The 23,237-nt window shown below is 38.2% G+C and overlaps 1 protein-coding gene across 1 annotated transcript in view; it reads right to left on the bottom strand.

Annotated features, from left to right (window-relative positions):
• Positions 1-23,237, bottom strand: part of FREM2 (FRAS1 related extracellular matrix 2) — a 143,468-nt gene that overhangs the window by 47,110 nt on the left and 73,121 nt on the right. The window contains exons 3-6 of the mRNA XM_075420795.1: positions 13,270-13,416; positions 10,799-11,029; positions 7,934-8,059; positions 6,764-7,015 (exon numbers count right to left, since the gene is read on the bottom strand). Coding sequence (XP_075276910.1) covers positions 6,764-7,015; positions 7,934-8,059; positions 10,799-11,029; positions 13,270-13,416 — 756 coding nt within the window. The remainder of the gene's footprint in view (positions 1-6,763; positions 7,016-7,933; positions 8,060-10,798; positions 11,030-13,269; positions 13,417-23,237) is intronic.

Below are 23,237 nucleotides of genomic sequence, written 5' to 3'. Positions count from 1 at the left end.
TTAATTTAGAATGGTTTGCTAGCCATTCGTTACATTTTCAAATAGCCTAATAAATATATAATATTTGCAGTACTAAAACCAAAGCCATAAAAAATACAACATACAACAGGAAGACAGAAGAGAGAAAGATTTTCAATGTAGTCTTGAGTGGACTGTCATAAAACAATGATCCATTAGGCTCTGGAAAACAAGATCAGTACACACAAGAACACCATTTCATTTAGGTCATTCTAGATTTAACAGAAAGTATAAATTTTCTACAGTTCATGTGATTTCTTACCATCTGCTTATCAAATATTTTTTATGCTCTGAGTGCAAAACTCAAAAGCTGTTTTCTATATTTCAAGACGTTCCTAGAAATACTACTATAATTCACACAGAACTGTAATAAACATATGTAAGCTAACCATCTAAGAACATGCAGTAGTCAAGACTACCAGCCAATTCCTCTATTGTAAAGGAGCCATCTGAAATAGACGTAACAAAGTACTGTCTGAAGGTCATGCTCTGTCCTCCTTACCTATGTAAAGGAGCCTAGATCATAAGGTTGCACTACATACCTAGTTATTAAGCAGCTAAGTGAAGATGAGATTAATCCAACATCTGTAGTTCATATGTATATATAATGTCTGAGAGTGTACCTGCACACACACATATAATAAACTGTCAGTAACAGATAATGCAAGAAAAGAAAATCATAAATGTGCCTGGTTGCCTCTATAGAATGTCCTACTGTAAGATATGACACTAATTTATTTCTGTGATAGACAGCAAACAGGGACTTTCCAAAATCTTTAAGGCTATCATCATAAAATAATCATTTTTTACTCTGTTGAACTGGTGATAATAAGAAACTATAAGTAAAGAAAACTGGGAGTATAACATGTGTTATAAATTGGCTGCCTTCCACTTTTTATGCTTGATTAGTTGCCAGTCTGGCCAGTTGCCACAGACTGGGGAAAGGGGAGGGGTCACATGGAGATTTTACCAGATGAGAGGACAAAAGATGTTAAAAGCTGCACAGAAGTGCTGGAGGCGTCAGACCCACAAGCACTGTAAAAATAGAAAACGGAGAGAGTAGTCAAAGATGGCTGCACAGAGGCAAAAATAACAACTAGTTTGTTATTTCAGTCATCTCCAGAGAACAGTGAAGGATACTTGGCCAAATCATGACTCCAGTCCATAACACAACACTGGGCATGCTCTGCCTACAGTGGGATAGGTTGTAACTAAAAGTGGACAAATAGACTAGCAGATATTAACTACCAAGATCAGCCAACCAGTTTAATGTTATGGCACACCTATTGCAGAATAGAAGACAACACATTTGATTGCCTGCTTTGGAAGCCAGTGGAAATAAGGAGATTCGAGATAGCCTCGTGAGATGAGGATGTCCTTCCGACAAACCATGTTACTAATAGAATATTTAATTATCATCAGCTAGAAATTTGGCTCAGTACATACACTGAAAGTTAGTTGAAACTGTATGCTTGCTGGGACATTTAATGTTAAGCATATATTCATAATGTAGCATTGCAGTGCTGACTTTCTGCCTCTTTTCAGGCTACTGATAGTAAATGTCAATCACAGAATCATAGAATGGTTTGGGTTGGAAGAGACCTTAAAGATCATTTGGTTCCAACCCCCCTGCCATGAGCAGGGACATCTTCCACTACACCAGGTTGCTCAGAGCTCCATCCAACCTGGCCGTGAACACTTCCAGGGAGAGGTCGTCCCCAGCTTCTCTGGGCAAGCTGTTCCAGTGCCTCACCACCCTCATGGTGAAGAATTTCTTCCTCATATCTAAACTAAATCTGCCTTCTTTTAGTTTAAAGCCGTTCCCCCTTGTCCTACACACCCTTGTGAAAAGTTCCTCTCCATCCTTCCTGTAGGCCCCCTTCAGGTACTGGAAGGCTGCTATAAGGTCACCCCGGAGCCTTCTCTTCTCCAGGCTGAACAGCCCCAACTCTCTCAGCCTGTCCTCATAGGAAAGGTACTCCAGCCCTCGATCGTCTTCGTGGCCCTCCTCTGGACCCACTCCAACACATCCATACTACTGTGAGCAAGCTGGACAAGTCCTAGTGGCTGCTGATCTCCAGAATATGGTGTAAGGATTTCCAAAATTTAATTAACTGTCAGGGGAGTAACAGCAAATGTTTTAAAGAAATCTCCAGAAGACTAAACTATTAATCTGTTCTGTTTGACCTCTAACTTTACCTTCCTGCATTATCATACTATGATCATACCATCATCCAGTTCACTCATCTATAAAATAATCCCAGATAATTCTATCCTCTATCATGTGGATGATATAAGTGATTGATTCTGTTGAATAGGCATAAGAAAAACGGTAAGCAAACCTCCGACATAAACCTGAGTCCTTTGCTTTCCCAGCCTTGACGTAGAAATGTCAAGAAGAAATCTGAACAGCTGCTTGCCCATCTAATGTGAATGAAGTAGAACAAATGTATTTAGCGTACTTCCTGCTGTGAACAGCATGAGGCTTCAACAATTCCACTAAGGCTAGATGACTGTTTGTCAGCCTGGCTGTAAGGCTGTGTGCTCTCATGGCAACATTAAATACAGTAGCATGGAATTATCATCACTACGGAAGACAGTCACTGACAAAAAACTTGAAGAAAACAAAATAATTGAAAGTATTCTCCTCTTTGTTGCAAACTTCCAGCTCTGCATTCATCACACCTCTTCTCTTCTGGTTTCCAAACATGATTACAAACCAAGAGTTTAAAATTTGCCCACAGTACAAAACAGAGTAAGTAAGAAATAGTCCAAATAAGCAGTCTGTCAATCAAAACATTTGACTAGGAGAGAGCAGAGCTTTGACTGCAAGTCTTGCGAGGACTAAAGCATATTGTGTCAGACTTGTGGCACACAGTGCAGCGACACTGTCAGTGTTGGAAACCAATTACAGGCTCTTCATTCACAGATGAACACTAACAAAACAGTTTCATTTCATTTTTTCTCTGTCTACATGAAAGTTCTTCAGAGTCAGAGCTTCAGCTGGAACAACAGAGAGTGTCTCCAGGCTGATCTTGTGTAGTTGCTAAGTGCCTGGGGATTAAGGCATTTCCACGGAAGACTGGGGTCTGAGTGTTTTCAGGGTCTGAGACTAAACTCCAGGACTCCTCTCTCCAAGGGGAATGAACCTTATCTTCCTTTTCCTAGATGCATAATACTGGTCTATTATGTAAAATGCCTCCTCCAAATGAGCTTTATGCTGAAATCTGTGCTTTCCATGCAGGATAGGTATGTCCTGAGTCAGTCAACTGACCTTAAACTCTTCAGGGATTTCTGTTCATCCCTGAATATGAAAGGTGCAAAGACAAGTAGTTCAGCCCATCAATTCTGGCTAGATTTAGTAATACAAATTCACATTTGTGTGGAAAATGTTTGAATTTTGTTATGTGTTTTTGGATTTTATCTCAGTCATCTAATACCCATTGAAACACTGTTCAGCATTCATTTGTTTAGAATTCAACTAGATTTTTCTTTAGAAAAAAAAAATTTTCTTTTATGAAGCAGGAATAGCCATGTATCTCTTGGTTGTTTAACGGCATTTCATAGTAGCATCTGGTTTAAGATAAATCTAGAAAAAATTCGTCATGCCCAGTAGTGCTTACAACTCTTGGTTGAATGGCAAATTAAATTTCTAAGGGTAGAGTTTACACCTACTGTCAGAAATCAATGTATTCAGATGCACCAGGTACCTGCAGCGATTGATCTCAACAGCTTAGATACTTCTCCTAGAATGGGATTGTTCTTGGGAGTACATTTCTCTTTTCATTAACTATAGAAGGAACCTGGCATAGCCTGCTTGAAGGAGATGTGTAACTGTATAGATGGCTAATACCAAGTGAGATTACTGCTGCCCCAAAAGTGGCTGATTTGCACAGGTCTTTCCCCTGAATGATTTTCTTCCAGTGGTTCATGGTTAGTAACTATCACCTACGACTCAAACAGATCCATGTTTTTATTTTTTAGTGCTTAAAGTGTAGTGACATGTGTAACTTTGAATCCAAGATTTCCATGCACAACTTACTTTGCTGTGTATTTCATTAACTTAATCTTTTTCTTCTTTTCTATCAGTCTTCAACTTCTTGATCTATTATGGAAAAGTCCCTCCCAAGCAGCACCAATATTAAAATCACCTTCCACAATATACAAATACATCTGTGCATGTTCTATATAGTATGATTATTTTTCAGATTTTGCTTTGGCAGCACAGAACAACTGTATAATCCCCAATTAAAGTATTCAGTTGCCAGGAATTTCTTTAATATATTCTGGTGCGCTGGAAAGTTGAGCACAACTCTTTCACTTTTTGGTTGTGTAGCAACTCAGCGATTTTAGTTAGACCCTAGGGGCCTTTGCTAGAAATAAAAGAAGAAAAGACTTTGATGACAGGCCCTGATGGTGAATGTTTCCTACTTAACTTGCATTGAATGCCAGAGGAGATAAGGTAATGTTGCTAGTGCTGACTTGACTTCCATAGGAAAGATCTCATGTAGTATTATTAAACTTTGACCTTTGCTGTTTGTATCTCTTGACCTGAAGAAGTCAATGCATAACGTTAACCCAGTCACAGTACTTGAAGAAATCACAACTTAATGACATGCTGGGACATTTGTCCAAAGAAACCTTATTAAGTAGAAGATGAATTTAAAAAAAACAATGAGAAAAATATCTCAGTAAATGCGAAGTAAAGAGACTAAAGTAGACTACAGCTTTTAGTACGATAACATTACAATAGTTTGTAGGCTATTATATGTGCTAAAGCTTTTATCCACTTCTATCTTAGGTACATCCTGAGTTAAATTTTACTGTTAAAAACTAAAGAAAATGCTTTTTATTTCACATAACATACTGTTTTAACTTACTAAAACTAATTTTGTGCACTGCAAACAATAACAACTAATGAGGCTTAAATCCCCTGCTTACTCAGAATTTCAGTTCTGTGACTGCCAGGGTGTTAAATTGCTCATATGTTACAGAAATATGTTTGTACATACATGAGATGAAATAAGCATATATATATATTTATATGTGTGTGTGAATACATAATTAAATATCTAAGGTACAACTTCTAATTTATCTGCTCTACAGTCTGTAGTCTGCTTTGTATAGAACAGAGAGCACAACAGATCTCAGACGACAACAAAATGCATATGGACTTCCCTGTTACCATGCATTATGTTTTTGTGCAAACTAAAAGCATGTGGTAGAAAACTTTACTGGTAAGTAAACATTGTCCCCATCCCAAACTTTCTGTATACATTTAAGCACTCAAGACATCTTCAAAAGCTGGATAATCAGCTTCTTCATGGATATATTTTTTATAGCTACTCTCTCAATATTCTATGCTCTGCTATCTACAAACTGTAAAGTTCATGAATTCATCAAAATTATTAAAAAAATTATGTTGCTTTAAAAAACCTACACAAATAAACCTGTATTTGCTATCACAGCAAAATCAGATAAATATTTTTATTCCAGGTTTCATTCGATATGTGATCTGTGGCTTTACAAGAAGTGTTATTTCAGACTGTTGTATTCATTAATGCTATATGATTACCCAAATGCTCCACAGAGAAAACAAAGTCACCTCTGTCACAGGATTACAGGTAAGAAATTTCAGGCAGACTGAGTATTTATGATGCAATTAGATGGGTGTCAACTTCCTGCCTTTAAGAGCTACCTTTTATATCCTTAATTAGGGAGAAATCACTGTGCTGATAATAACCTTCTATCTCGGCATCAGACTTTCAAAGAGCATTGTACTACATAATTCCTCCCATTAGTCTTTAGGAAATATGACAGTGTCACAACAGATGGTTTATGGCCTCATAGAGATACTAAAATAGCTTATCGGTACTCCTTTCACAGAATTTACAGCTGAGGTGTCAGCCTCCAAACTCCATGCATAAATGAGGGCAATTGTATCAGGAAACCTTTTTGCTAACACTCCTAGAAAGAGAGTTGCCACACCAATACTAGGGACACTGAAGGAGAGACTTGAGGCCACGATAACACTTACATGTATTTTCAAAAGCAGTTGGTGACACAGTGTGCTGATTTTACTCTTCCTTAGTCACAGACCTCTCTCTAATCCCCACCCGAAATGTCCCTTTCAAGGCAATATATCAAACCTATTGAACACTTGTACAAAGGACACTATTCTGTCAGAACTTCCTTACTGAGGGGATTTCTAAAGCAACATTACTGTCTTTTGATTATTTGCTTTATTAAAAAGACAAAGGAAGCATACATGGATGCTTCTAGGCAGAAAACAAATGCAGCATCAAATCAGAAGGAATACAGTTTGCCTTTTAGCAGCTCTAGATGCCTGCTGTTCCATCAGGGCCGCTGATAATGGCCCTTTGGAGCATAATGCGATGGGTCTGAAGGGCTTGTGGGCACAACCTCATAATCACAGATACAAGCGTGCCCATGCAGGGTGACATTTTGAATTACGCCTGTTACTGTGATAGAATGGAAAGGTACATCTTCTCACTCCCAATCACTGTGCATGTGATTTTCTCAAACCATAAGATACAATACTAAATACTTTTAAAAATCCACATAGCTTTCTAACAGCATTTTCAAGCCTCGAGATGGAAGCAGCTTGTGTTTTAGCCACCAGGAAAAAGTGGAAAGACCAACTTCTACATGCTAATTGCAGTGTGATGATACCTGTAGCTTCTGTCCTGGACTGGGCATCTCACTTTATTACATGATGTCTTACCATCATCCTTGTCAGGTACAATGGTAATTCGAGTGCTCGGGAATTCTGCACCAATTCTTCCACCCATCGGCATGCTCAGCAAGACATCAAAGGTCTCAGCCTCTTCATATAAGGAATCATCTATGATGACTATCCGACACATTTTTTCTCGTTCATCTTTGTCAAAACGTAGAATGCTGTTGTGATCCTCAGGCCTGGATATGTAGTCAGAGTAAGAAAGTACAGAGGTTGGGGCAGTGCCAGATGCTGTTCCTGTGGCATACAAGGAAAACAGTCACTATACATACCATGTTCATAATGATCCCCGCACAGAGGCTGAACTTTATTTTCATTATCTTTTAATTTCTGTTTACTTTTAGGTGACAAGACAGGCTGAAACCTCTGAGCAGGCTACATTTCTGAGGTCCTTGGACAAACTACTTCTGCTATACGATGCAGTGCAAGCACATGGCTGCTCTAATTAATTTACAGTTTTTCAGTCAGAAGGAATACTGTGGTCTATCACAAGAGACACAGATTGACAGAGGAGACCCTGTGACAACTACAAATTAACTCCCTTGGTATGTTTTATAAGTTGAAGATATCAGTTCACCATAAATTAACTATAAACAGAATCTGATGAAAATAAGTTATTTTTATTCCAGATCACCGCACCAAAAATGTTGCTTCATGTCTCCACATGGATAGTAACAATGAAAACACAGGTGCGGAGACCCCATGCTCTGTGCGGATATAATCAACAGGAGACTGACAGATAGAGGAAGAAGAAGGATGACAAGTAAGCAATATTATTTTATACCAATTTTTTCAAGATACAGACAAGCAAAGGATATCCTGGGCAATCACTGCAGTGCTTTCAGTTCTGATCACTTTCAGATATATGGGGTTGCATATAAAAATCTTGCATAAAGATAAAGAACACAGATCTTCTTCACCTCCTAACAAACAGCAGAAATCTGGAACATGGTAATTTTTCTGCTGCATTTGACAGTACTCTAAGAGAGATTGCAAAGATGAACATATTTTTCAGTTGAGACTGAAGATATTTAGATGGAAAAGTAATTAACAGAGTTGTAAACAATTTTATTATACAATAGATGGAATGATTCATTTTGCTTTTCTGTCTCTCTTCTACTTTTGACTTTTTTTTTCTGTAGTAGATTCTGTCACCTTGTTGTGTGTAGCAGATAACCATCAGTTCCTGGCTCGCATCTCCACTTCTTCTGACTGGAATAAATAATTCACCAATATCTTCTTCAACTGTGTAGGTTGACTGAGGAATAAAGACTGTTGACTCTGCAAAGAACAGACACATTTGTTTGTGTAGATTTATGGTCTCATAAACTCACTTGCAAAACAGCTAGGAACATTTTAGCATCTTCTGAAGTGCAAAAAATAACTCGTACTTCTCAGCAATTGTGCTAAATTTGAAGAAGAACTTGGAGGGTGAAAGAAGTTGAGTTTCTTAATCTTTCAGAAATGGAAAATAAAATCAGATCATTAGGTCTGAATTCTGAAGTAGTATCTAATGTGACTACTTATGTAGTGTTAATGGTGCAAGACAGTGGAGAATTTGTTCACAAGATCTATATTTTTATTATTTCCATAGTATTTCATTATTAACTGTTAATCACAGAAGTATCAATAGTATAGTTCACACACAGGAATTGGTTCTGCAAGGCCGTTCTTTAATTTACTGCATGAAGATAAGCATGAAAATCATTTGGCATTGAGGATGCAAGATTGAGCTCTTGCTATCTTACTTTGACTTGGAGATTTGATTTGAGTTGGCTACATGCCTGCACTCCTGTTTTACTCAAAGGAGACCTAGCCAATACAGTCAGCAGAGTCTGGAGAGCAACCTGACCCCAAAATACATCAGGCCAAAGAATGGCAGACCTGTTTTTCAGGGAAAAAAAACCTACTAAACCGCATTTTAAACCCCTTCATAATTTTATACTCATATGAACAGATTGCTGAGTTTTATGCTGTTACTGGGATTCAGGACCAATTTTGTTCTTGTTCCCTCAAAAATTCAAGAACAAAAGGTGGTTATGCATATAATTTTAAAGCACCTTTGTAGTTTCATTAATATGACTGCAACCCTAAGAGAGAACAGAATTCTGTATAATATCAAATCAAGTAGTATCAGCTGACTGCACAAAGCAAATTTTTTCATTATTTCAGAGTACTTTGGCAAAAAATGTTCCGAAAATTGTCATGTGACTTCTTTGACAATTTGTTCCAGGTTTTATTTCTCCAACTGGAAAATACTACTAGCATGGCTTAAGGTCAAAAGCCTGCCTTAAAAATGCTGTAATTCAAGTTCGATGAGATCTAGACACTTTCACTATTCCAGCAAGTAAAAAACTCAATGCAAAAACCACCAAATCCCTACCTTTTTGTTTTAAAGTAAAACAGAAAATAACACAGCAAAAAATTGTTCCTTTTATTTCTCCTTTTAGGATTAAGTTGCCAAAATGAAAAACTTTCCTTCAAAAACGATGCAGGAATCTGATTTGTTCTGTTTCCTATCTCTCTCATAATTATCCAAGTAGGAGTAAAATGACACTACAAAAGTTTAACAGGCCTTATGAGCAACATAAAAGCTGAGAGGAGAATAAGCTACATCATCTCAGCTAGTATAGGAAAAGATATCCTTATGCAATGTCTTTCTGGAATAACATTAATTAATGCCCATACACCAAAGGGCTGCTACAGCTTTCCAAACAAGCTCACTATTTTGATGCTAAGACTACACCATTCAAATCAGTGAATTTTAAAATAATTTTCACTGGAAGCAGAATAAAACTTTTGATGGTTCCTATTCAGTTAGCATCTGAACTTCTTATACCCTGTGTTTTAAAAGATGATTAGGAAACCCAGTCCTTCCCCTCAACATTCTCTCTATATTTTTCCTGTAGATATTCCTTGTTTTGCAGTCATGCATTTGATTTTCTCCTATGCAACTTCACTTCATCCATAATTACTACAAATTCTCTGGGACTGTAAAATTTATATCTTAATATAGGAAATAGAAAAAACTATGTTCTGCTTCAAGAAAACTCAGATGATTATCTTGAGTTGTGCTATCTCACTGATCATAGAAAAGACAGAAAGATTTAACATATTTTCAAGCAATTTCTCTGTCTCATACGTACTGCTTTCCAAGTCAAGCACTATTTTTCTCAGTGACTAAATATGGATGTCAGATAATCTCTGGTTTAACTTGCATTTGTAACTAGGAACTAAGAAACCTCTGACAGTTTGCCTGCCCAGTCCTCTTCAAATTTTAATTAGGGAAGACTATATGAAGCAAGCTGTTACAGAATTCCAATACTTGAAAGAGTCTTCAAGGACAGTTTTGTGTGCCCACAGCCCATGGGTTCAAGTGTCTGGATGCAGCTGAAAAGCAAAGCCACTAGATTGCAACCAGAGCATATTCTACTTTTTTTTTTTAAAAAAAAATTCACTCTATCTTCATTTACATTTGACTATAACTTTATTTGTTCATGACACATCTTGTGCTGTACTTAGTCTAGTGAACCTTACTCTTACTGAGCTTCTCAGCTTGATGTTAAGGCCTAACTGATGCAACTAGTCTGCTCCAAGATGCAAACTTGTTGGGACCAACCAGCCTGGACTTTTCTGTACCATCCTCTCCCACATAAATTATCATGACAGAGTAAATCAAGTCAGCCACCATCCACCTGTGCAGATACATTCTGCAAACACATTGAACCAAAAACTTTTTATGCCTAAAATGAAAACAAAACTAAGTAAAAGAAAAAAATTAGAAATAATGTATCATAGGAAAAATGCAGGTATTTCATCAAAGCATGGTACCTTAGTTATATACTCACAAATCATGTAGAGTGGCACAGAACGAACAGCTACCCAATGCCCAAGTGTGACTTCGGGAATATTCTAAGGCAGGGTAAGCTTTACTGTCCAATGCTACTCATAACATTTGCCCACCACTTTATCTTTTGGTACATGCATATGTTTGCAGTACAGTTCTGGAAAGGTTCTTACCATCTCCTGGGTCAATAATTTCTACCATGGATGCAGCAGGAAATTCCAGAACTGCCATGACAGGCTCCGAAAGAACAATTTGAAAGGACTCAGACTGTTCATGTTCACCATCACTCAAAATCCGTACTCGCCACGTAGCTAAGGTTTGGCCAGGATTAAACTGCACCTGCTTCTGGGCTTTTCCTTTGAAGTCTTTATCTTTCTTGGCAGTACCATCCCTGGTGCTAATACCTGCCAAAATGAGAAACTCAGGTCATTAAAAACACCTCTTTTAATTATTCTATCATTATGTCATCTTTAAAAAAGAAGTTTTAGGAAAATATACTTTTCACAACCTGAGAGTGTTCAAGCCAACTCCCCTAGTCTTGATCAATTTTATATTGGTGTCACACATAGAGGTGGAAGCACATCAATTAACATTATAAAAGGCAGTTTGGACAGAGTTAGTTAAAGCAAAACTAACTGCTAGAAAAACTCTACATTCTCTGAGGTCACAGTCAAGTTTCTATTTCTCCATAATTCAACTATGGATGCCCAAAAGGGCCAAGAGATTTAATCCCCCTCTTTAACATTCTGGGTTCTCTTCTGTTCCAGAACATCTAAATAGCATGCTCCCTGAAACTCTCAGAAATACTGATTGCTCTTAGAAAAAATAAAAACACACCTGGAAAGTTCAGCCTTGAAGAGGAAAGCTATGGAAAACACAAATAGACAAAGTGGTAAACCATGTAGAATAAGGATTGAAAAAGATGTAAAATCTGAACCATTGTGGTCATTTCCACTACAATAAGCATTTTAAAAAATGATTATCCTCTTATTTCAGTGTTTTCATAATGACAATCGTTAAGTCAAATTGAAACTGCAAAGCCATGGGATAAAATTCAATACAGCTCATCCCACTGAGACAACACAGTCCCAGGCTGCTCTAAAATGGCTTTTCACTGGTGTTTCTCTCCCAGCTTAAGGCTATCTGACAGGCCTTCATGGAAATTAGACAGTCCTTCAGAACTATCTCTAACTCATGCATTTGGGCTATGTTCTAATCCCACAGTACCACTCAAATCTTTCTCAGGTTTTCAGAAAAATATTAAAACTTCTCACTTCTCTGCCTATTTTTTCCAACTGTTTAATGTATTAAAACATATCACCTTTCGCTACAAACCTTGCCTTTCTTACATCCTGCTTGTGCCTCCTCATAACGCACAGCCAATATTTTACGTAAATTCTATAACCCTTCAGCCCCTTTGGCACTGCATGCAGACCTGAAAGGCCAGTAAGCAGTGTTAACCAATATCTTTTATGTTCTTTCCAACTTTGTAATTCCATTTTGCAGCATTAAGGTAATCAGAGGCAAGTTACTCAGAATGCTTTTGCTGGATTTTGATTCAGCTCAATTCAGAAACCGAACTTGAATCCATAGGTAGAAAATTTTGTAATGACTCTATTTGAAGAATCAGAAGTCAAATTAGTATTTGTTAATCAGTAGCAGTAATTAATTTAAACCACACATCTTTAACTCTGTATTTCAATCACCTCTTTTATTCTTTTACTTTATTTAAAAGAAATATATGATCAAAGTTAGCTCACTGTTCAAAATGGAGCCTGTTAAGTTAGATAGTTAGTTAGTCCCTAGATCCTTTAAATCTCACGCTGATGCATCTCAATACTTGAAAATAAGATTCTTCTTCAGAAAGGGACTTAAAAAGAAAGCTGATTTCTAAGCATAAGCTTGTGCTCCACGCCAGGCAAATGTTTACATATGTCTGCAAAACCAGCTTTAAATTGAGTGGCTTTCCTATACAGTGTAAGCTCATCATAGGTTTTGACATGAAACCATACAAGAATAACACTCCTGGTCCAAATGCATCACTAGGAAGAGAATAGGAACAGGTCGAGAAGTTAGAGACTGGTGTGAGGTTGCAGAACATGATAACAGAATCTTTTTTCATCTTTTCACTCCCCAGACACTGCAAATAGCTTTCAACCCCTCCTGTGTCTGCCTCAGTTGACTGCCAACATTGACTAAAGAAAATGGGCCTAATGCTCATAGCTGCTAATCAGACCAGCTCACAACGGCCTTCCTGGGAAATTCTATATGCTTATTGTTGTCTTTCCAATTGCTACAACTGTTTTTTCCCATTACTGGAAAAATAAAATCTGCACAGGATCTGTACTCTGTGAAACAAATACAACAATGGTATTGATCAAATCAAAGAAAGAAGGACTGAGTCTTGGGTTAAGCTGAAAATTAATTGCAGAAGACAAAAAAAAAGTGAATATTTCATCAATTAACTAAAGATACATACTTAGCATAACAAAAGATACTTGTTTTAATAAATAAACATACTCTTTTGAATCTAGCTTGCTAAATATCAAACTCCAGTTAAAGAATATAGTTATACTGATACATTTTATCAAATGGCTGGCCAGTGATTTATAGAAGGAATTGATAAGGCCAAAATTGAACTTACTTATAAAAGAGGTTTCTCCCAGGTAACCTCTCCGTTTAAGAACAACATCAAGATATTTGGAGTCTTCATTTACTAAATAATACTCCTTTTCTAAGGAGATCCATGCCCAGTTTAGTCGAAAATGTTGATTCTTCAGCTTATTGCCTCCTGCAAAACAAAATGATAAAGATGTATTTATTCATTATTGTTTTTTGTTAAATACTGCTTTGTCTTTTGAGGTTAATGTAACCTGTATCCTGGGTAAAATATGTATCTTAGCTGGTAATTACAATCCAAAGGTTCTAAAGATTTAAAACTAAGAAATAACAAGTGAAGAACTCAACGATGATACTTTTGGTACATATAGGAATATATTTTATCTTTGATGCATACCAACTAGTCACATTAATTCCCAGGTATATTAAATTTCCTCTTTTTCAAGGGAAAAAGAACAAAAATTAATCAAAATATATTTGGGATACCTTTTTTAGAAATTACAAAAATTGTGGATGATCCAATTTTTGGCAGAACTGTGTTGGTATTTCCAAATATCACACAACACAGGACATCAAACAAAACTTCCTTGATATAATCAGACAGCCAGAAGCATTGGAAGATCCTTACTGACCTGAGAGAGTGGAGATGATGCCTACTATCTTTTAGCCTGCATTTAGCCATGCAGCCTGCTTCTAAAACTCACTATTCTGTTTACTACATCTAACAGTTTCTGCTCTTATTGGTTCAGAATTTGCATTCATAATTGCATCAGCACTGTATGGTTTTAGGAACAGCTTTCACATCTTACTAGGAAATCGTTTCAACAAGATTAGATATCCCTGATAGATGCCACAGTTTTTAGCTATGCTGCTGCATAAGCTTACATGCTTGTTGGGTTAAGTATGGTTGCCTGTGCCATCTAAGGAGATTTAGAGAGATAAAAAAGCTTACCGGAATTCTCTTAAACTATTTGCAGCGACCTATCTTCATGATCTGATCAGTGCCCCCGAGTAAGCTGCTGAGATGCATTTTGAAAGTCAATATTCAATAGACCTAAAGATGCCAAACTACTCTCCATCATATTTGAGAGGTTGTGGCGGTTTGGGGATGTCCTCACTGACTGAAGAAGGAGCAACATCACCCCCATTTTTAGAAAGAGAAAAAAGGAAGACCCGGGGAACTATAGGCCAGTCAGTGTCACCTCTGTGCCTGGCAAGATGATGGAGCAGATCCTCCTCAAAACCATGCTAAGGCACATGGATAACAAGGAGGTGATTGGGGACAGCCAACATGGCTTCACCAAGGGCAAATCATGCCTGACCAACTTGGGATCCTTCTATGATGGGGTTACAGCACTGGGGGACAAAGGATGGGCAACTGACATCATCTACATGGACTTGTGCAAGGCATTCAACGCTGTCCTGCATGATGTCCTTGTCTCTAAATTGGAAGGACATGGATTTGACAGATGGACGACTCGCTGGGTAAGGAACTGGCTCAATGGATGCACACAAAGAGTTACAGTCAACGGCTCGATGTCCAGGTGGAGACCAGTGACAAGTGGTGTGCCTCAGGGGTTGGTACTGGGGCCGGTGCTGTTTAATATCTTTGTCGGCTACATGGACAGTGGGAATGAGTGAACCCTCAGCAAGTCTGCCGACGACACCAAGCTGTGTGGTGTGGTTGATATGCTGGAGGGAAGGGATGCCATTCAGAGGGACCTTGACAGGTTGGAGAGGTGGGCCTGAGTGAACCACATGAAGTTCAACAAGGACAAGTGCAAGGTCCTGCACGTGGTTCGGGGTAATCCCAAACACAAATACAGGCTGGGCAGAGAGTGGCTCGAGAGCAGCTCTGAGGAGAAGGACTTGGGGGTACTGGTGGATGAAAAGCTCAACATGAGACGGCAATGTGCGCTGGCAGCCCAGAAAGCCAACTGTATCCTGGGCTGCATCAAGAGAAGCGTGGTCAGCAGGTCAAGGGAGATGATTCTGCCCCTTTACTCCGCTCTCGTGAGACCCCACCTGGAGTCCAGCCCTGGAGAGCGGCTTTTCACAAGGGTGCATAGTGATAGGACAAAGAGGTAATGGTTTTATATTGAAAGAGGGTAGGTTTAGATTAGATATAAGGAAGAAATTCTTTACTATGAGTGTGGTGAAACACTGGCACAGGTTGCCCAGAGAAGCTGTGGATGCCCCCTCCCTGGAAGTGTTCAAGGCCAGGTTGGATGCAGCTATGAGCAACCTGGTCTAGTGGAAGGCGTCCCTGCTCATGGCAGGGGGGTTGGAACTAGATGATCTTTAAGGTCCCTTCCAACCCTTACCATTCTATGATTCTATGTTTCTATGATTCTATGTCCTCATAGCTTTTTTCACACAGGCACAACTGTAGCAACATGCCTCTGGTGAAGAAAGCAGACTCCAGGGATCCTTTCCAAGGTGTCTACTGCAGCAGAAGCACAACAGCTTCCCTGCAGTCTCACTGAACGTGGACGGTTTCTGTGCGGTCAAACACCGGGAACTGAAAGATCAGCACAGCAAGCAGTATGCTCAGCTAAGGAAACAGAACAGTTAACATGGACCAAGTCAGCATCTCTGGCTGGCAGCTGTTGATAGCATTGTCCTTAAGTTGAAGAATATACTTCCTCTTACAATAATCAGAAGAAACTTCAAAGTCCTCCTCAAACAAAAATGGCCATATACTTATCAGCAGAAGTAGGCTTCATTTTTTGAAATCAAAGCAATACAGGAATACAGGAAGCATTCCTCAGAGTTTTGGAGAGCATGATATGGAAGCCATTTAACTCCAGAAGCAAAACACTAAGCACCAGCCTAAGATAGGAGCATGTCTCAGCCTAATCTCTCACTCCCAGCAGAAATTAAGCTGTTGTATCTACAGTTAATGGGATTTGTACAACTGTAAAGCAGTAGGAAGTGTTTCTTGAAATGGCAGGCTTCACGTAGTTCTTCTTAGTCTAAAAAATCAATCCAGAAACAACAAGTGCACACAGGTGACACTGTAAGGTCCAGTTAAAAATGCTACTTTTTTTTTTTCCAGTTGGAAAAGCAATAGCTGAAAAGAGATAGCACCCATTCCACTGACTATAAATCAAGTATTCGCACAACAGACTGAATATGTCAAATTAGATTAACACAATTATGATAAAATATAGCATAGCTTTACTTTCTCATGTACAGTTTCCCTTCATCTGTTCCCCTGATTTTCCACAGTAACAAGGCATTTATTGTCAGTGTAGGGATTCTGGATGCCACAGATAAAAGGGCATGGCAAATCAAGTTCCGTATGTCATCCTATGGGATGTGTTTGTTATTACTCAGAAGAATCCTTTAATCTCCATAGCAAGAATAAAATAACCTATTAAGCTCACTGAAGGCAGATGCTCACTCAGCAACCGTCTTCTGGGAACACTGGCTTGTATGAGAGGCTGTAGTCTGATTTCCTTCCCACAAGGTGCTGCTACAGAACAAGGTTTGCTCAGGTAACAACTGAAATGTGCAAGGAATCCCCCTTAGAAATTAACACTTCTGTACACGAGCCAGCAAATAAAGTAATTCATCTAAACAGCAGAGAAACATATCTAGTTATTTTAGCTCACTCATGGCTTAACTACTGGAGGAAGAGTCAAATGGAGGTTGGTTTTCCCCTTCCACATTCCTCCATTCTATTCACTGAAAAATTAGGCAGCCCTTCCATATGCTTCCACTCTGCTTCAAAGATAAGCCTCTATATTTCTTTATTGACCTGTCTGCTAGAATAAAAACAATCATAGGTGTGTAATCGAACATAAAGGCAATGGTGCTATGTAAACAAATGGAGAGAAATAGTTCCTGGAGTATCATGCTGCATCCGTTGCCCTGCTTCTTTCTGTTCTTTTGATCTCTGTTGTCACCGACAAAGGTGAAGACTACAATAGCACATACCAAGAACTGTAATGAGCACCACAAGAAAACCAGTAACTATAGTGTTAGCTAAACTAGCACTTACATTAGGTTAGCCATATGTCATGTCTTCCCCTTAGTTTCCTGGGACAAATGCAACAGAATATGTCTTCTTCTTTAATCTAGTGAGAAAAGCCATTTGTGTGCCAGCCCTGAACACACTGCCCAATTTAAACATACTTTGACAGAGGGACAGAAGTTTCTAAGATACAAAAGGAATGAAAACTGACTGCTAATTAGAAGAGAGAGAATCTATTAGTACCACTACTGAGAAAAAATACTGCTGCATGAGCTTGCTAGAAATGAGAATGTCAGACACTGAAACACCCCAGGAGAAGAAAAAGCTTCTAGCCGAGTTTGTATCTTTTTAGACAGAAGAAATTCCAGCCATGGGATGGAGTGCAATAGCAAATCTGGCATCATTTGCTCTACTGCCCAAAGAGTTACTGCTTTAAACATGTTGTGGACACAGGCACATAATCTACAGCTTACTTACACACAGGTCTCTTATGTTTCATCTCTAGTGTCTTAAACATTTCCACCTTAAATGTAATCTACATTTGCGCATAATTACTGAACATATCAAAACTACTATACAAGAGAAAAAATCACAGCTGTTAAAAAGGAACAGTCATACAGAGAAATTTTAACAGCCAACTACCAAACCAGTTCATTCCTGTCATTGATGCTACAGAAAATGTTGAACTATACTGAGTTAAAAACCTAATGAGAGGATGAAACTTAGGAAGCAAACAGCATGACAAATGCAACATGAAAGATTTAATGTTGTCTTAATTCCACCTTTTTATTTCTCTCAGCAGTTTCCTTCTATTTTATCTTAGAGTAAAAACAAAACAAAACAAAAAATATTATTTTAAGGGTGCTTCCAGAAAGTCACCATTCCTACAGGCCTACTTACACCCCTGAAACATATTGTTCACCGTTTAGAATGTGCAGTACAAAACCCATCAGATTTAGAATTTTAAGAAAAGAATATAGATATTTTAGATCTTGCTTTTGTCACTTCATGCTTTTTGTGTTTAGAAGAACTGATTTCTAAATTATACAAGCCATTTCATGGTCCAGTGTCACCAAAAAAACAAACCAGTCTTGTTGTTGTTGTTGTTGTTACTATTGTTATTATTATTATTATTGTTACAGACCTCTGACACAATAAAGCAGGAAGCTTATCTAACTTCAGGTATTTATTTTTGGGCTAAAAATCCTAAACTGTGTTTATAGCCAAAACCAGGAAAGGGGCATTTTGTAAGGCTACGACTTATTTTAGGCATCTGTTACAGAATGAGATTAACTGTGCCTCAAAATATGTAGAACTATGTGCATTTTTCCTCAGCAGCTGTTAAACCTGCCTGTCATGGCCAGTTGGGTTGCAGACATTTTTATTACAGTCATCTAATGCTGGGTAAGTTGAAATCCACCGTGCCTGAACCATATGAAACTGGGCCTTTTCTACAACATAGCAGAGCCAAGCACCACAAAAACACAAGGTCTGTACAGAATATTAAGAGTATAGCTTTCAGAAATTATAAAATATCAGAAAGAAAATTGCACATGCCATCTTAATTTGGTTCCCTATTAAATTAATTGTCTGTCCTACAACAATATTTCTATAGAAAAATTAATTTTGCATTGCTTACTAGCACTTCCCTCAGGCTTATTCAAACATTTAGCTGCTAGGCAAATAATTACAGTAGTATACCTCAATGATAGACTTGCTTTTGTTCGTCTCCCAGACAAGTGCTTGTAATACAAATACATCAGAAGTTCGGAGAAGGAAGCTATTACTAGAGTGCTTTTAGTACTAAACAAAAGGAAGGAGGGCCGTGTTACAGCAAGGTAAATCCAAAGTAACTTTGCTTATTTGTCAGTGAGACATGGTTGGCAAGATATTGCTATAGTGATGCATGAAAACCTATTTCTTGAATTTTGCCAGAGATCGGAGTGCAGCAGTGCTAAATCAGCAGGTGTTAGACAGGACAGGGTGCAGTGAGACATTAAGGAGAAATGAGATGACAAGAGCTGTGAGACACAGTCAAACACTTCATTAAGGAGCTAAAGCTAAGGATCTAGAGTAAGGTGGGTGACAAAGTGACTTCGTGACTGTGACTTGATGACTGACTGAGAATGCTGAGGACCATACCCTCGGAGAAGATTTGCCTGAATATGACAAATGAAAGATGGATGTCACCTAGAATTGGTTTTTATAGCAGTCCTGTCAGCAAATTGGTCATCTGTCAGAAAACAGTCATATATTATTTTTGCATAGGTCATCAAAACAGGAATTCCTAGAAAGGTCAAGCCTTCTGGAAACTCTAGTTTCAGTTACTCAACACAAACAAAAGAGGAGGGGGAAGAAGACTTGGTCAGTAAACTGGTTAAAGGGAAAAATATTAAAAAGAATATTCCCTTTTAAGCATTTATCTTTCTAACCTTGCTGCTTAGATATAAAATCTCCATGAGAAATACAGTTTAGATTGTCAGAACTTTCTGTCATGATGCAAAGAGCTCAGAGAAGGAAAGAATCAGTTCTGGTTCCCTCCACAGACCACCGGGCTATGTGAAGACAGTACAAAATGTATCTCTGTCATTAAACTGTGTCTCCTGAGCACTGGTGACCTGAAGGTCATTCCATAGAGAATATGTGATTCTGGTCCCTAGGAGCTACCCCAGAACCCTAATTCATAAATGAAAGCATACAACTACACCACAGTGTTCACTTATTGACACGACAGAAATGGATGCATCTTGATACAGATATTGGCTTCCCTATGTGGTATCCATAGCATAGTCAGTCAAGAGATGAATCAGCTAAAGAGTGCCTAACCTGCATAACCATAGCCACACAGGTTCATTGTGTCTACAAGATATAGGTCTGTACAAACACAGCTGTCTGGTACTTGTAGAGCTTTGTGATGCAACATATCTGCTCTCTTTAGTCATTAGGTGAGGTTGTTCAATGGGAAAAACATCCAAACTATAAATTCTTCCGCGGCAAAGAACATACATCAAACACAAGAAAGACAGTAGAAAAAAACAACAGTAAATAAAGCACTAAGAAAGAAGTGTTTCTTTAGAATTTTTACTATTGTCTTTTCTCCTTTCTCTTCTTATTTTGCTTCATAAACAGATTGCAAAAGGATCTTAATAAGAAGAACCAGACCAACTGTGAAATACTAACAGTCTGCCTAAGGTTCAGGAATCATTGGATGGCATAACTAAAACCATAGCAAGACATCTTAACAAATCACGTTTCGTCCCTCTTCCTCCAGCTGTTTCCAGGTTCTGCTACTACTTGCTGGTTTGTTTGCATATCTGCAAGAGCTGCAATGTTTCTTCTTTTGTTCAAAATATTTGACTCTACTGGCTGCCTCATTCAGACAGGGTTACTGAAGTCAGCACTACTGTATCTTTCTCCTTAGAATCATAGAATCATAGAAAGGTAAGGGTTGGAAGGGGCCTTAAAGATCATCTGGTTCCAACCCCCCTGCCTTGAGCAGGGACATCTTCCACTAGACCAGGCTGCTCAGAGCTCCATTCAACCTGGCCTTGAACACTGCCAGGGAGGGGGCAGCCACAGCTTCTCTGGGCAACCTGTGCCAGTGTTTCACCACCCTCATGGTGAAGAATTTCAATATGCTAGGCCCTTTTCTCTCTCTCAACCTGTAATTTGCAAACCTAACAGAACAGTAATTGAAAAGTTCCCGTTGGCCTCAAACATGTTCATCACTGAAGCAAAAGCAGTTACGTAAATTAAATTTCTCCTTTACTCAGTGTGAAAAAATGTTCATGAAGCATCTGAAAAAGGAAACCCAGTCCTGAACTTGAGTTCAACCTGCAGAGAAAACAAAGACACAGAAAGAGGCAAGAAACGGGAATTGTCCATCTTTAGACTTCTGTTCCATTTTTTCACCCTCTCATTAGCCTCCTTCTGTGCCAAGCCAACTTGGTTAATATATACCAGCATAAAGTTACCTCAACAGTTTTACTAAAAGTTAAATCTGATGTGAAATGCAGGAATCTTAGTCCCCAACATCACGATTCCCTATTTAGCCATGAAGCTCCCTGTCAAACTGAGCATTTCCCAAGTTTTTTGATCCCCACACTATTTGCTAGTCATTATTAATCATTTGTATAAACATGTTTTTTACCAGACTTGAGGAGGAACATATAATCTTAGGTGATTCTGCTGGTCAAAATAAATACGGAAAACATATTATATGTTCAGCTTAAGACACATAGTTTCAACAACTCTGATTTCCCACAGTGTGTCACAGTCCTAGTACTTTATAGCTCCAGGTTAAAAAGACAAAGATCACAAGTAAATTTTTTGTCTGCCAAACTACTAAAAAAACTCCATCTATAAACCAGATAATAAATGTTCTTTATTTAATGAATTGGGGCAGCACACCATATGCTAGTCTTTCTGCTATGATCACCAGAAAAGGTATATACTGCAAAACTGCCTTAAATTCATACAGAAAAACTATGTGCAGAAGTGAAATGCATAAGTAAACCCAGTGCATAAAATATACCATTAGAATGTTTTGAATTGACTTCAACAATGCATAAACTAATCTAATAATTTTATCCAAGAAACTCATTAAAATGCTTCACCTTTACTAGTCTTTTTCAAATGTATTATAATGCACTCCAATCACTAAAATAACTAGCTGAACTCTGCACCATTCTGCACTCTCTCTGCCACTGTAACTCAATATATTTCCAGAACAACCAAAACCAACCCCCTAAACCAGCCCCTAGTGATTAGGGACTAAAACAATGCTTTCTCTGACTTCTCATGAGAAAACACACACTTCCCAGCATTACGGACTTGGCTTGCCTGGAGTGTAATTGCTGGTATCCAATGAACTGCAGACAGTTTCCTTCTTTCAGTAGTTTCTGCAACTTTTTTTTTGCTTCTGTTTTATGTCTACCCCTAAGAAACAAGTTGGAATGGCCACGTTTGCCAGAGCTCAGACTAAGCAAATGCTTGAAGTCACGTAGCAGAAGAAACATCTGAAGAATAGTGTACAGTTACTTTGTTACAAAAAGAGAAGGGGAAGTGAGAGAAGAGACATGAATGCAAAGGCTAGTTAGTGCATTTTAAATTTTGATCCTAGTAAAATTCAAGTAAGCGTAACTAAAGATGTCTCCAAGCACAGTCTAGAGATTCACACTGGAATTTAAGGAATTCCCAGTTCAAGTCTATGCCCAGTTCTTCTGCAGGAGATTAACCAGATTCTGATTAGGAGATTAACCAGATTTTCATTTACAGAAACTGTGGAAGTAAACATGCACTGTCTCTTCAGTAACTGCATTTCACAACTTTACATTAATTTCAGTTTAAACCAGCTCAATACATATTGGTTGACCAAGTGCCAGGACACCTTCAATGTATTGGCTGCACCGAGAGCTTTTGAGCTTTCAAAGAAAAGAGCAAAGCAGATAGAGAAACCCAGTCTGAATCACCAAAAAAGATGCTGGAGGACTGTGTGTGTTTGAAAGCCTTTACAGATATTAAGTGGTTAGCTTTGTAACTGATTTAAGAGAATCCAAAAGATCCACTTGATATTTTGGGATTTTTGCTGTAAACAAGGGACTAGGTCTGCAGGACGCTGAATGCTTCTCACTTTTAAAGCTTCTATGGTGAATATGTAAATAATTTCTTGGATTCATGGTACTACTGAAATGCTACTAATTGAAATGCTTAAGCACTTACCTGTGTATGCTCCTGAATCATTGTTTGTAACAGAAGTGAAAGACATTGAGCTACCCTAAAAGTTCTTAGCAAGACTGAACAAACTACAACTGGAGAAAAATGATTCAAATCATTCCTCTTCTTCCTCAAAATACCAATCCATAAAAGTCAAAGTTGTTCACAAAAAGACTGGCTTTGATTAATCTCTTTACTGAAAATATTAATAGCGAAAAAATGTTAAATTTTCATCTTTTTTTACAGTCTACCTTAAGTCTTTTAGGCCTATATAAGTTTTAATATTAAAATTATAACAA

Source organism: Opisthocomus hoazin, chromosome 1 (assembly GCF_030867145.1).
Source record: "Opisthocomus hoazin isolate bOpiHoa1 chromosome 1, bOpiHoa1.hap1, whole genome shotgun sequence".
NCBI classification, from domain to species: domain Eukaryota; kingdom Metazoa; phylum Chordata; class Aves; order Opisthocomiformes; family Opisthocomidae; genus Opisthocomus; species Opisthocomus hoazin.
The sequence above is the reverse complement of the archived record's forward strand: the minus strand, read 5'-3'. Positions and strand labels throughout refer to the sequence as shown.